Below are 13,383 nucleotides of genomic sequence, written 5' to 3'. Positions count from 1 at the left end.
ATTATAATGTTAATATTTCCTTCTGATTTCAAGACACGAAGCAATTTTAAATGATATTTGGCTCTTGACTAGCATAAAAATGCTTTTTCTGCAAGCCTTCCTCCTATCCCCATACAATTGCTAGAACTAGTGGAAGTATACACATTTGAATGTGAGTCTACCCAGCCCAAGTTTTATCTCCTGAGATGCTATTTGGTTCACTCACTTGAGTTCAGAATTAACAAATAATTACAAAATTAAATGTGTGGTGACTAACATTCTGGCCAATATCTAAATGGCCACAGGGAGAAACAAATTATTTCTGGTAATTTAAATCCATTAGAGAATATAACCCTCTTGAGTGCTTTGAATGGATCTAAAAGTAGCTTGTACACAACTCTGAATTTAGGAAATATTTTTTGGTTCCTATTTCTAGCAATATAAGTTCCTGTCTTTTTATTGTCCTTTGGGACAATGTTACAGGGTTAGTTGTGTTTTCTTTATACTTTGTTCCTGAAAACATATTTATGAACACAGATTATCCATAATTGTGAGAAAGGTCATACTATGTTTATTTCCTTTATGTTCATTCAAAGCCAACATATGTTTTGTATATTTATAATATACTAACCTCTTCCATACCCTCATCCTCTATGGGCCATTCTTCTCTTGCTACTCTGCCCAAGCATGGTCTGCTCCCATGATTTCTCCTAATTTTTGAAGAATATTAATTTGTTTTCTAAGATACTTAATAACAAAATTGAGAAATTGGGAGGAGGTCATTAACATTAATGGAAATCCATCAATCCTATCTTCCATCACATACAAGAAACTATTTTGTCTAGGTTCATAGAAATGATTGGGCTTAACTTTTAAATCTCTTGATGTTTGATGAAACAATGTAAATATTTGATAAGAAATCATTGAGGGAAGGCAGACACATGCACTCTATCTCCAAATACTGCTTCTTAATATTTTATGTTTCTTACATCTTTATTTTTATTTCCAAGGTTTACTGACTAACGATAAAAGGAGAAGCTCTTTCCGCATAAATACTGTGTATTTCCCATGAGTCGCAGTTTCCTTCATGGTTGTGGATAATTGTAAATTGTATGTGGATATTCTTTTCAAACATGCAGAATAGCCATGCTTGCTGACCTGCACTGCAGTTTAATGATTCAATTTAATTATAGTCTACTATTTTCTAAATTTCATATTATTTATTTTTTCACAAAGTTAAGGTTTGTTTTCCTCCTCTTAACCTTAAATTATTATACTCTAAGAGCAAAAAGAATGCTCCAGAGAGAGCAGGATCCACCAACTCCACTTGCTCCACTTCCAAGGCAACAAGTATTAAAATTATCTTGGCTGTATACCATTTAATCACCTTCTTAAAATATAAATTGATTAAAATGTGCCGACTTTTTTGGCAAAAAGTAACACATAGGATTATCTCTGGGAATTTTAAAAACAAATTGATGAGACTAAAGCATCTCATGTGTAATTTGTCTATAAATATATAACACATAAACTCATGTCTGGGATACTATAAATATATCTTATAAAATAATTTCCATAATTACTATCTACTTTAAGGGATTTAAAACACATGAATAGAAATGATATGTTGTAGGTACTTACACATTTCTTAGGTTATTGATAGTGATGGAATACTGGAAAAGTGCTAAAAAGAATAAAATTCTCTAAATTTGTGCTTTAAAACAGCCAGTGAGACAAATTACCTATTCCATTTTTACTAAAGGAATTTTTACTAAAAACATATTTTCCAACATAATAATAACCAAGCTAAGAGTCAGTATTGGATTTTTACAATATTACTGTAATATTGTATGACATTATAGTTATTAAATATCAATTTGATTTTTAATTAATAGTAATTTCAGTTCCAGAGAGGTTAGTACTTTACTAATTCACACATGTCTTACTTCATGAGCCATCAGTGTTTTTGTTATAATTATTGTTCTACTAAATTTTTGAATCACTGTGGAGTGAACTGCTAAGTCTAATCACTGTGGAATAAATGTGTGTGTGTGTTCAATATTCAGAAAATTAAAATAATTTATATTGCCATTGAGCATATAGAACAAAAGGAAACTCCAATTAAATCTTTATTTTTGTTACAGGCATCTGTCTTATAGTGAACGTATCTTAGGTAATTATTGCAAAACATTAAAACTGAAATATCAGATGTTCTTGGGCCTTGAGTCTGCTGGCTTTTGGACTAGAAATTATACTATCCACTCTCTTGGTTCTCAAACCTTCCACATCAGATTATAACTACACCATTGACTGTCCTGGGTCTCCAGCTTTTCAGCTTGCTTATTGTAGATCTTCAGATCTTGGGACTACTCAGTCTCCATAATTGCATGAGCCAATTTTTTATATATATAAAATATATATATATATTACAATGGGTCATATAAACTTGAATAAGTCCTTCAACTTTAGCATAAATAACCCCTGAATTCTTTATTATTGCTGACAAGTTAAAGCAAAGATAGTATCCTAGTTAAGAATATGACCTCACGTTTATTGAACCATTTAAAATTCATAATTTAATTTCATTTCCCTTACTTCAACAATCTGACAAATAGACAAGGGAAATTGCATTATTCACAGTTTAGTGCCACACTGTCTCAGGGAGAGTAAATGATTTGCCCAAATTCACATAGCTAGGAAATTTTTGCATTCGAACTTGAACCCAGTCTTTCCATTTCCTAGTCTTATGATCTTATCACTGAGTATTGCATCTTTTTGTCTGTATATCAAATGAGATTTCATCATTTGGAAATAAAAACTGTGTTTAAGTCCAAATTCATAAGTAGGTTTTTACTATTTACTTGAGTTATCAGTGTTCTAACACAGGTAGCGATTTTGTTTAATTTGCATCTTTGATGTGTCTTCAAATATTTCTAGAACTAGATTGAATAAATACACATATGCAGATATATTTTACAATTGGCATTTAAAAATTGTGACATGTTTATTTTTTTGTCTCCTTAAAAATGGTACAAAATAAATGTGTAAAAGAATAAAACAAATATCTAGTTTTCCCTAGGGGAATTCTGAAATCACAGCCCTTGCTTACTTCACTTCTTAGTACTCCCTGGAAATCCCCCAAAAGAAAGACTTAAACAGTGGCTAGAGAAGGCAGAACCTGATAATATAAGCAATCATGATATTTTTGACCTCATGAGCTTCTCTGAATAATAAATGCACACTTTGTTTTTTCTGGTTTTAGGGATTGCTTTCTATTACTTGAAAAAAAAGTATGCATGGATGTAAATAAATACGTAAATACAAATAATATAATGAATCATTATGCCCTCGTGCTGTATGTTTGACTCAATTGAAGTCAAAAAGTAATTCTTTCCTCTCTCTACTGTAATATTTGTCTTTTGCCACAAGGTAAAAACTGGCTAGAAACAGAACATACCAAGAGTCTTTCCCCTCATAAATTTCTAAGACGGCTGGGAAAGTGATTTACACTTTAGGTCATTCTATGGTTTATCAGAGTGATTAGTCTGGTCTCTAGAAAATACTGAATTTGAAGCTTGGGTGGAAAGGTCACGTACTGAATAAACTCAGGCTGTTTAAAGAGCTGAGTACCGGAAATTAGCAAACCCAAGTAGAGGAAAGAAGTGGCAGATAATTGCTTCTCTTTAAACTGACTGTGGAGAACTCACCGCAATAAGAACAAACATGCTGAGATGTTCAACTGCAACTTTTTTGGTCCTCTTTTTTTTTTTTTTTTTTTTTTTTTAACAAGGTGAATTTAGAGTAAAAAATAAAACACAAATGGATAAAGACAATGGGTAAAGAAGATGAAAGACAATGAAAGACGATGTGGTGACGGGGACATTTAATACTTTTATTGATTAAAATAAATGTGCTTTGTTTTAAAATTTATTTTAAAATTAGGACTTTTAAAGGTAGGTCTAAGAAATTTGAGTTTTGAAGTATTTAGAAATTCAACTAAATTTGTCACAGGACAATAGTGGATTTTTTTTTTTTTTTAATGTGTGAGAGATTTGTTTATTTGTTGTTTTCTTTGTTTATTTTTAATGTGTAAGAATCTTCCACTAAAATTAAACACTAAACTGTAAAAATGGTCTTCAAATTACTGGGAATACATTACAATGAAGATCTAATTCAACCTGTAAATGCTGTCAATGTTTGATTCTAGTTTTGCTAGAAAGAAGACTCACAATTTTGGAGGGGTTAGGGTGTGATTCATATGCTTCTCTTTTCTCCCTTGCATAATGCCTTAAACAGCTACCTGGCCTTGACAATGACATATATCTTGCTTTATGTGTCTTAAATATTTGTAGAATATGTATCTCAGTAACTTCTTGCATAGTTTATAGAAAAAGACTCTATTCTTCGGCCACTTAATGGTTACTAAATGTGTTACTAATCAGTGTTTACTAAATAAAGAGTACATTTAATGACCCTGAGGGGTTAAGGACTTGAAAGCCCAATCATACTAGGCTTACAGAAAGCCCTAAATGAGTTGAAAATTACTTTAGTTTGACATGGACTACAGAGGAGACAAACAGTTCTCACTGAACTGTAGCATCTGATCTTTTCTCTTAATCAAAGGGTAAGTTCCCTAAAGATGGAGTGATCCCAGGTCTTATATTAACATCTCATGTCTTGTTCTATTGTACTCTATTATCTGTTAAAAGACAGATTATCAGACACATGCCTAAATAATGTAGCTCTATTCTGATAGAAGAGACCCACACAAAACATAATCTTACAGAAGTATTGAAAGAAAATTTGTGTGTCCATGTGTGTATTACTAATATGTCGATAATTGGCTTTAAGACAAAAGCTTTGGGGCATTAAAGATTCATTACCTAACAATGAAGAGAATGGTTCATCAGAAAGTAACAATCATCTAGATGCTGTGCACCCCAATAACACAGCCTCGAAATTAATAAATGACATATTAACAAAATTACAAGAAGAAATTGACACATCCACAATCATAGCCATAGACTTTTAACACACTTCTCTCAGAAATGAACAGATAGAAAAAAACATTTGGATTTGAAAACAAATTGTTAAAATTTAATCTAATGACCATATCTAGAACCTGACCTCTGAATACCTAATAATACCTATTCTTTCAGATTTATTGACTATCTAAACAAATGGCAACCACCAAAGAATCATTAATATACTGATGGCATTGTGTTCAGAAGTATTTATAATTAATGAAGATAAAAATACTACATAGTAAATTTACGAAATGGAACTAAAGTAGTATTTTGGCACACACATTAGAAAATATAGGAAGTTAATCATGAGCTAATCATTTAACTCAAGAAGATGAATACAGAACAGAGAAAATGCAAAGATAATAGAGGAAAACAAGTGGAAAAATTACAGAAAACAAAGAAGCAGTAGAGAAAACCAGCAAAATCAAAGAAGAATCTTTGAAAGGACTTTAAAAATATCTGGCAAGATGAATCAAAAGAAAGGACACATAATAAGGATAAAAAAAGAAACAAAAGATAAAATTATAATGAAATATTAATACCTTTATGCCAGTACACTTGGAAATTTGGAGATATTATATCATGCTTTACAAAAGTATAGTCAAACAAAATGGACTTAAGAAGAAATAGATATTCCAAATGAACCTATAACTATTAAAAAAAATTGAATCAGTGTTGTAGAAGCCTACCCATTAAAAAATATCAGACCCTGATGGTTTTACAAATTAGTTTTATCACAACTTCAAGGACTAGACAATCTTTATTTTAGAGAAACAAGTCTAAAAGGGGAAAATAAATTAAAAAGGGAAAGCACCCCAGCTCATTTTATGATGCTATTGTAATCCTATCATCAAGAAGAGTATTAAAAAAGTATAGTGCAATCACACTTGTGAATATAAATGCAACTCATTAGCATGTTGAATCTAGTAATGTATGCTTAGTGTGATATTTTAGCCCATTGACAAATTTTCAGTCATCAGGTGAAAGGAATAAACATTTGGAATTGTGCTGGATGCTTTATGTATACATTAGCTAATTTAGCTAATATGCTGATGTTTTATAGTTAATTCTTTTTTACCCTTTGGCAGAAAAGTACTAAAATATATCAATAAATACCTTTATTAAACATCTGATCACAAAAATAAGAAATGAAAATGAGCCTGCAACCAAAGTAAGTTTCCAAGTGACTCATTTGTTAGCCAGCCAGGCAAAGTCACTTCACTTTCTGATATAAGTTTACTAAATTGCATTTGATTGCAACAGCTGAAGAAACATGTCCAAAGAATATGCATCTGTGCAAGACTTAGCATTTTGGCATGAACAATGCTCTAAGGGTCAATACTGGCAATACCAACAGTCTACTGAAGAAACAAGGCAACTGATTTCAAGTAGTTGTCCCTACATCTTGAGGAACTGAGATGTTATTGATACTACTCTGTTGTTGTTTATTCAAGGAGTCAATGATGAGTTTGCAGTGACCGAAAATTAGTTTTATGAATAGTACATATGGAACAACCGTACCTGAGAATATTTTCAAAGTTGAGAAAAAAATTCAGTACAATCTGAAGTGGAATTTGCTAAGATGTGTAGAACACAAAGAGGGTTATTTGAACAGATTTATGATTGCTAAAATGTAAGACATATGGTTATTCCTTGAAGAACTTATTAGCAGGTGCATTGTGGAAAACATTCGAATCTTTCATGTGTTATTGAGACAGTAGTGTCATCTTTAACCTTCTTTTGTTCTCATCAATTTAACCATCTTCAGTTCTATGAAATTTTGTCAAAAATAGAATCTGAATATCCTGACTTGTCTGCACAGCAGTTTGATGGCTTACTGGTAAAGTTTTATTGGTAGTTTTTTCAGATCAGGGCTAAGAAGACTGAAATTTTTCTAAACGAGAACTTCCTTCAATCACTATTATTAAATATTGAAATGCTTATGGAAGTAAGTTTTTGCTGCAGGGTTGGCAATGTTTCTTGATGAATCCAACCTAAAATTACAAGGCAAAACAACTTATGCTGTGGTAAAGTTATTTTGATGATGGACAGTCTTGTTTGAATCACAAGTAATAGCACATTGCTTGATAAACTCCCCATACTATAAAAGTTTAAAACAAGAAGTGAAATCTCCATTTCCACACAAATCTGTAGTGGCTATATTTACTGAGCACATACTGCAGGGCCAACAGTGTTTTTGTACATTCATGCAGATGAAAAGTAAATTTCTTTATTTCAAAGTCCTTTTTTCTGTTCAGTTGAGGAACTTCCAGCTTAACCTTCTATTGGAAGTGATAAATCTGCAATGTGTCGACCTGCTAAAGGAAAACTATCAAGAGGAGAATCTGATAGAATTCTATAAATGCTTTCTAAGTGATGAATAAGCTCAATTAAAATTATATGCTTGTGACCTGATGTATTTGGAAATACCAATCTGCATAAAAGGACATTTTCAAAGATGAAATGCAGTACAGATCTGAATTAACAGATTAACATATGCTATTGATTTTGATTGAAAGAAACAGTAACTCTGAACCACAATTAAGCAAAATTAGACTCCAAAGAAGAATTTCATTCATCTCATTCCTAGATCTGTATTAAAACAACAAAACCCCTAAATTGTTGTTATATTTTAAATTTTGCTCATAAAAATTATGTGGAAATTTGTTTTCTCTCTGTTTATATGAGTTTTATATAATATCTTCAGTTTTGCCTCTTGGCCTGCAATGCCCAAAATATTTACTATCTGGAACTTTGTTTAAAAAATTTACCAACCCTTGTATTAAAGCATAAATCTACAAAAGTTACCCATGTATTTAAAATTGTTAAATGGATTTCCAGTTGGCAAAATATCTCAGAGTCCATGACTTGGGAATGGAAATACTAGGTGAAGAAGGGTTGCATGCAGCTAGGGTTGATTTTATGCCCAACTCAAGACTCATTGTAATATTTGGTGGTAAAACAAACATGATTACTTAGGAAATGAACAGTAACTATTTTTCTCTTCCTCAGCAGCAATTCATATGTAAATTGCAATAATAAAGCAATTCTACTTAGATTTTTTTTCACAGTTTGGAATGAGGATTTTTATGACATGATAATATCCATATCATATATTAATATAATAGTAATAATATTCCCATATATTAGTAACTTGACTTGAATAAGTTACATTAAATCTATTATGTTCTATGTCTAAGTGGTTTTCTTTAACCATAATTGGGTGCTGTTAATGATAGCATTTATATTAATTCATTCTCCATTTTTTTGAGTGTTGGCTGTAGAAAGAATCTGGCACTTCTCACCTATTCATTACACAGATATTTACTGAGCCTTACTTTATGCCAGGCACCAACACAGCTACATAGAATGATGTGGCAATAAGACACAAAAGGTGCCTCCCTTTACAGGGCTTGCATTTTTGTTCCCAGTATAATTTTTAGTTAATAAAAACGGTTGCCATAATCTTTAAAAAGAGAATTTACACTGCTAAAAACAAAACACAGATTTATTCTAAGAAGGCCCTATTGTCTGAGGAAAATTGGTACTACAATATGACCACAAGTATGAATCTATTTAAGACAGGCACCAAAAATGCACCATAAGTAGGGGGGAAATGTTAAATTGGTAATTTAATTTGAAAAAAATTAAATGAAGAATTATAAATATAAATAAACATGTTTATTTATATTTTATTTATTTATATTTATTTATTTAAATATACCCCAAACCTTGAAAAAAGGAATCAAGATCTGGTTTTGATATATGGGTCTTAATTTTTCTAATGACATCATATGTTAGAATGAAATATCTTTCCTCTCTTATTCAACTTTTCAGAATGATCATAAAGTAGATCTGCATCACTTTGGTAAACATGTAGGTACTTATGCAAACATGGCCTTCTCATGTTTTCTGAATGCTTGCCTTCACATTCGATACTGAAATTATTTTCTCTTGAAGCCATAACATTGAAAAACCCATAACATTGAAGATTCGAAGTAATAAACACTCAGCAATAAGGATTCCTTGTTGTTTTGATTTATACAGTCAATCTTGATCCTGTAGATCCAAAAGAAACCAAGATAATGAAGTCAATTTTCTTCCAGAAAAAAACAATAAATAACATAGAGGTGTGAATAGCCTCAAATTAGCTATCTAGAGTTTACCTATGCTAATCAAGTCTGAAAGAAAGTAAAAGCCATGTTTTGGTTTGGAAACTTAGAATCTTGAGCTAGAGGTAGGCAGTAGTCTATAAATCACAGTACTCGAGTAAAATCACAGTATCCCTCACCTCCCAAAAAACTGGAGTCCTAGCCCCGACCCTTTCTCAATTCCAGCTAAGGATGCCAATCAGCAGCTTGGCTTGGCAGCAAACCATCACAAAATGTTGCATCTTCTTATAAAATAATGGTAATCAGGCAATCAGACTCTAGGTATGTACATAGCTCAGAGGAAAATCCCTTCGATTTTCTTTTATAACGATTTGTGCTGGTACTGTGCTTCTTTGAATGTAAAAAAAAAAAAAAAAAAATTAAAGTGGATTTGTCCAGAGACTCTGTTTTGTCATGATTTGTTTTTCTTTTTAATTTACTCAGAACTTTCCAAATAAACTAAATGCTGTTAATGATTTGCTTGAATATGTGTTCAGTAATTCCTGTTTGCAAGTGTGACATCCCATATCTCTTTCTTTCTACTTGGCATGACAGTATCATGGTTTTGTAAATACCGAAACAAATGGAGGCTAACTCCTGCTAGAACAATCAAAGCTTTAAAAGGCCACTGAAAAAGTGGAAGTAAGTTTCTCTCAGATGTCAGAGTTCTTGTGTGCTAGTTTTGTTTCGGCTCCAATTAAATTCCAAGTGAAGCTATTTTACCCTCATGGGACATCTGCCTCCTTCAGGGTAGAGAATTGAGGGGATTGAGTCTTGACCGGTCTGCATTATGCCCCAAGGAGAATCAGAAGGATAACAACCCTAGTTTTAGTTCACAAAATAAATACCAATACCTGAATAGTTATACACTTTTTGCAAAAATCTGTTAGAACACTTTCAAGTTATAGAATCATCATAGTTTTGGAGCATGCCTTTAGGTATGTGCTTAGTAATATATTATGCAAGGATTTAAAATGCAATACCCACTGCAAATTTAATAATTATAACTAATGCTTAATGAAAGTTAAGAATTTAATAATTTGATGGGAAGTATCTTCTCAACACAAATACCTGAATTAAAGATTTTATAATAAATTTACAAATTTTTTAAAATAAAAATTTACAACATGTTGTTGAAAGGCAGACTTACCAGATTTGGCTTAAATATATATAAGAAAACAAGGTCTTGGTTCATAAATTTTTTGTGCAAGAAAAGAAGTGACTTTACCTAAAGCGGTGACAGTACTTAAAACTAAAAGTATTCCAATTGTCTAATTCCTCTGTGGTATTGTTTGCACTAATCATTTGCTTATTGCACACTTATAAAACAAACCTCAATATAATATGTTCACATTTTTTAATACTAATCAACCTACTGGACGACATAACCTGAAATGAAAAATACCCAAGTTCAGTTTGTATTGTGCCACTTAAAATTTGTCAAACTCTAAAGATGTCACTGAAGTCCCTCAGACCTTAGTTTCCATCTTTGTAAATTGATATTTGTACTCTAGAGTCATTAGCATCACTATCTAATTTTTTTTTAATCCTGAATCGCTGGGGTCTAAGATATCTGTTAGCAAATGCAGCAAATGAAAACTATTTATAATTCCCATCTATTTATGCTACTTACAGAGAAGCTTCTACAACATGTAGAAGACAGACTTAAAATTGAATTTTCCAAAATGCACGTGTTCAAAGAAAGTATTCACTATCCCTCCATAGTAAGAGATGATTGTTAGACGAGGCATCTGAGAGAAATCCCCAGCCACTCATCCAGCATCATATTGCTCTTTAGTCTTTCTGAGAGCAGATGTATTTGATTAAAGATATCACTGACTTCTCATGAAAGAAATCATGAATTAATTCAACAGTAATTTATTGAGTGCTCACATCGAAGGTGCTAGAACAAATATTATTCATATCTAATTTTGTGTTTATTTTTTCTAGGACCCACCGATCTCAGCATGAAGAGGCAACTGGCAACTAGCTCAGGATCCTCCAGCAGTTCAAGTTCCCGACCCCAGCTGAGTCCAACTGAAATCAATGCCGTGAGACAGCTTGTTGCAGGATATCGAGAATCAGCTGCATTTTTATTGCGTTCTGCAGATGAACTGGAAAATCTCATTTTACAACAGAACTGAGTCAAATGATGGCTGTGTTCACAGAGGTCTAAATTTGCAGTTTCCACTAATGACATTTTGATTTCCCAGCGGAGATTCTTCTGATCTTACTGCACAATCTTTTAAGAGAAATACTTCCATTATACCAAACTGTCCTTGATCCATAAAGTGATGTGTTAAGGTGCTTCAAAGGGACTCTGACCTCTGAAGTACTTGAGATTCTTTAATGTGTCCAGCCTATTGCTTTTTGTCTTAGTGTGTCAGCTAAATATCGGGGGGCAAAAAAGGCTGTATATTTTTAATTCAAGGAATAAAACAGAAGAAGCTTGTGGTACAAAAATCTAGTTCAAGATCCAACTGAAATATTAGTGGAATTTGCTACTGACTCATTGGACTGAAAGCTGAAGTATCTAGCAAAAAAAGAAAAAAATCCAAATTTCTTGTTGCTACAGTATATAACAACAATGAAAAGGATCTTGTATTTTAAAAAATATGTAATTTTTATAAAAAGAAAACTTGTTTTTCATTCAGAAGTGTCATTTTTACTTTGGTAACTTTTTCATAGGTCCTAAAAGAAAACTGTTTTGAGAAACTACTGTAAGTACCTTTTCCACATCCCTTTGCCTTCTCCTCTTTCCAAATTCTTTCTACAAAATAACAATGCTGGAAAAATCCTTGCCTACGTTCTTTAAATCATCACATCAGGAACTACTTCCAAGAGAAGTCTGAATTTCTGCATTCATGCTGATCTCAAAAACCCCGCTCAACACTGCAACTTTACCGTAGCAGTTTTCACCACAGAATTTTTTAATATTAAAAAAGACATATCATTGGGGAAAAAAAAAAAATCTCACCTTGGTTTCTTAGAGCTGCTCACTCCTGATTGCCGCTGCTGTCTTACAGGCATTCCTCCAGCAGCAATTGGATATAGATGACTGAATGTTAAGAGGTTGCAAGTGACAATCTGAAAATTTGCACTCTTCTGTGTATTTCTTTTCATTTCCCTTTCAGAAATAGTTTCCAAAAGACCATTACATCTCCTGATATGATTTGTATAATTTACAGTTTTAGCTAAAAATAACTTAAAGAACTCTCAGCGGATGCAGCTGCAAGTTACAACGAACTGTTCCCTCCTATTCCCCATACTTTACCCTTCTTTCTTATTTTATAGTGTTGGATACATGAGTGGTGTTTCTTTGTGCACTGAGGCAAGCCTATTTTTAAAATATTTAGGGAGAAGTACTTTGTTCATGCTTCATGTACAATTTTTTTCTGTTGTTTAGCTTTGGTTGGATTACAAATTCTTTGTACATTACTGAATTTGCCTTATTTCATGTAAAATTTATGTCATTCAGTTTTTGACAATGAGTTTAAGGCATTAGTGATATTTCTTATCTACTTGTTACATATAGTTTTTCAAGTAATAACTGTGATTGTGACCAAGTAATGTGCACTTTTTCTTGTAACTGTGGACATTGCTATGCTTTTTCTTCTAGTGTTTCTAGAATTGCTGTTCCTTCCAGTTATGTAAACAAAAAACAAACAAAAAAAAAGAACTTTTGTGATACTGTTGGTGAATATAATGTGAAAATCTTATTGAAATATGAGTATTTTGGAAATACATAGATGCAAAAACATCTTTTAAGGTGTGGATTTAGAGTTTGCTTATTTAAATGAAAATTCAAAAATTGAGGGCTGGTATAATTTTCTCTGTTTTGTTTGGTTTAATAAACAGATTTCTGTGTTAAAAGAATGATTGTGAAACCTTATAAGCTTCTTGAATGATATAACACTTAATTTTTAACAGGTTGCTTTTAAAATTGTAATGCTATTTATACCTATATTTAGTACAAAATTGACACTCCATACTTATTTTTCAAGAATATCTCAAGGTCCCCAGAGTCTCAACATTCAGTCTAATAAAGAATTTATTCCAAGAAGGGGTAAATGCAACTAGCAAGCCAACACTACATCATTTGATTATCTAAACCTAATTTAAATATGTATTTGTTATCTTTTATTCCTCATTTTTCAGGGGTAACCTGGCTCTTTTAGTCCCTCCTGATCTAATGTCTTGGGAGAAGCACATGCCTATTTTATATT

The 13,383-nt window shown here is 32.0% G+C and overlaps 1 protein-coding gene across 7 annotated transcripts in view; it reads left to right on the top strand.

Annotated features, from left to right (window-relative positions):
• NOL4 (nucleolar protein 4) overlaps positions 1-11,301 on the top strand; it is a 347,913-nt gene extending 336,612 nt beyond the window's left edge. For all 7 annotated transcript variants that reach the window (XM_063077008.1, XM_063077007.1, XM_063077005.1 and 4 more), the window contains one exon: positions 11,108-11,301. In XM_063077008.1, the coding sequence (XP_062933078.1) occupies positions 11,108-11,301 (194 nt within the window). The remainder of the gene's footprint in view (positions 1-11,107) is intronic.
• The last annotated feature ends 2,082 nt before the right edge of the window (positions 11,302-13,383 follow it).

The sequence above is a fragment of the Cynocephalus volans genome, chromosome 13 (genome assembly GCF_027409185.1).
Source record: "Cynocephalus volans isolate mCynVol1 chromosome 13, mCynVol1.pri, whole genome shotgun sequence".
Classification (NCBI taxonomy): domain Eukaryota; kingdom Metazoa; phylum Chordata; class Mammalia; order Dermoptera; family Cynocephalidae; genus Cynocephalus; species Cynocephalus volans.
Note: the sequence above shows the minus strand (reverse complement) of the source record. Positions and strands in the feature narration are given on the sequence as shown.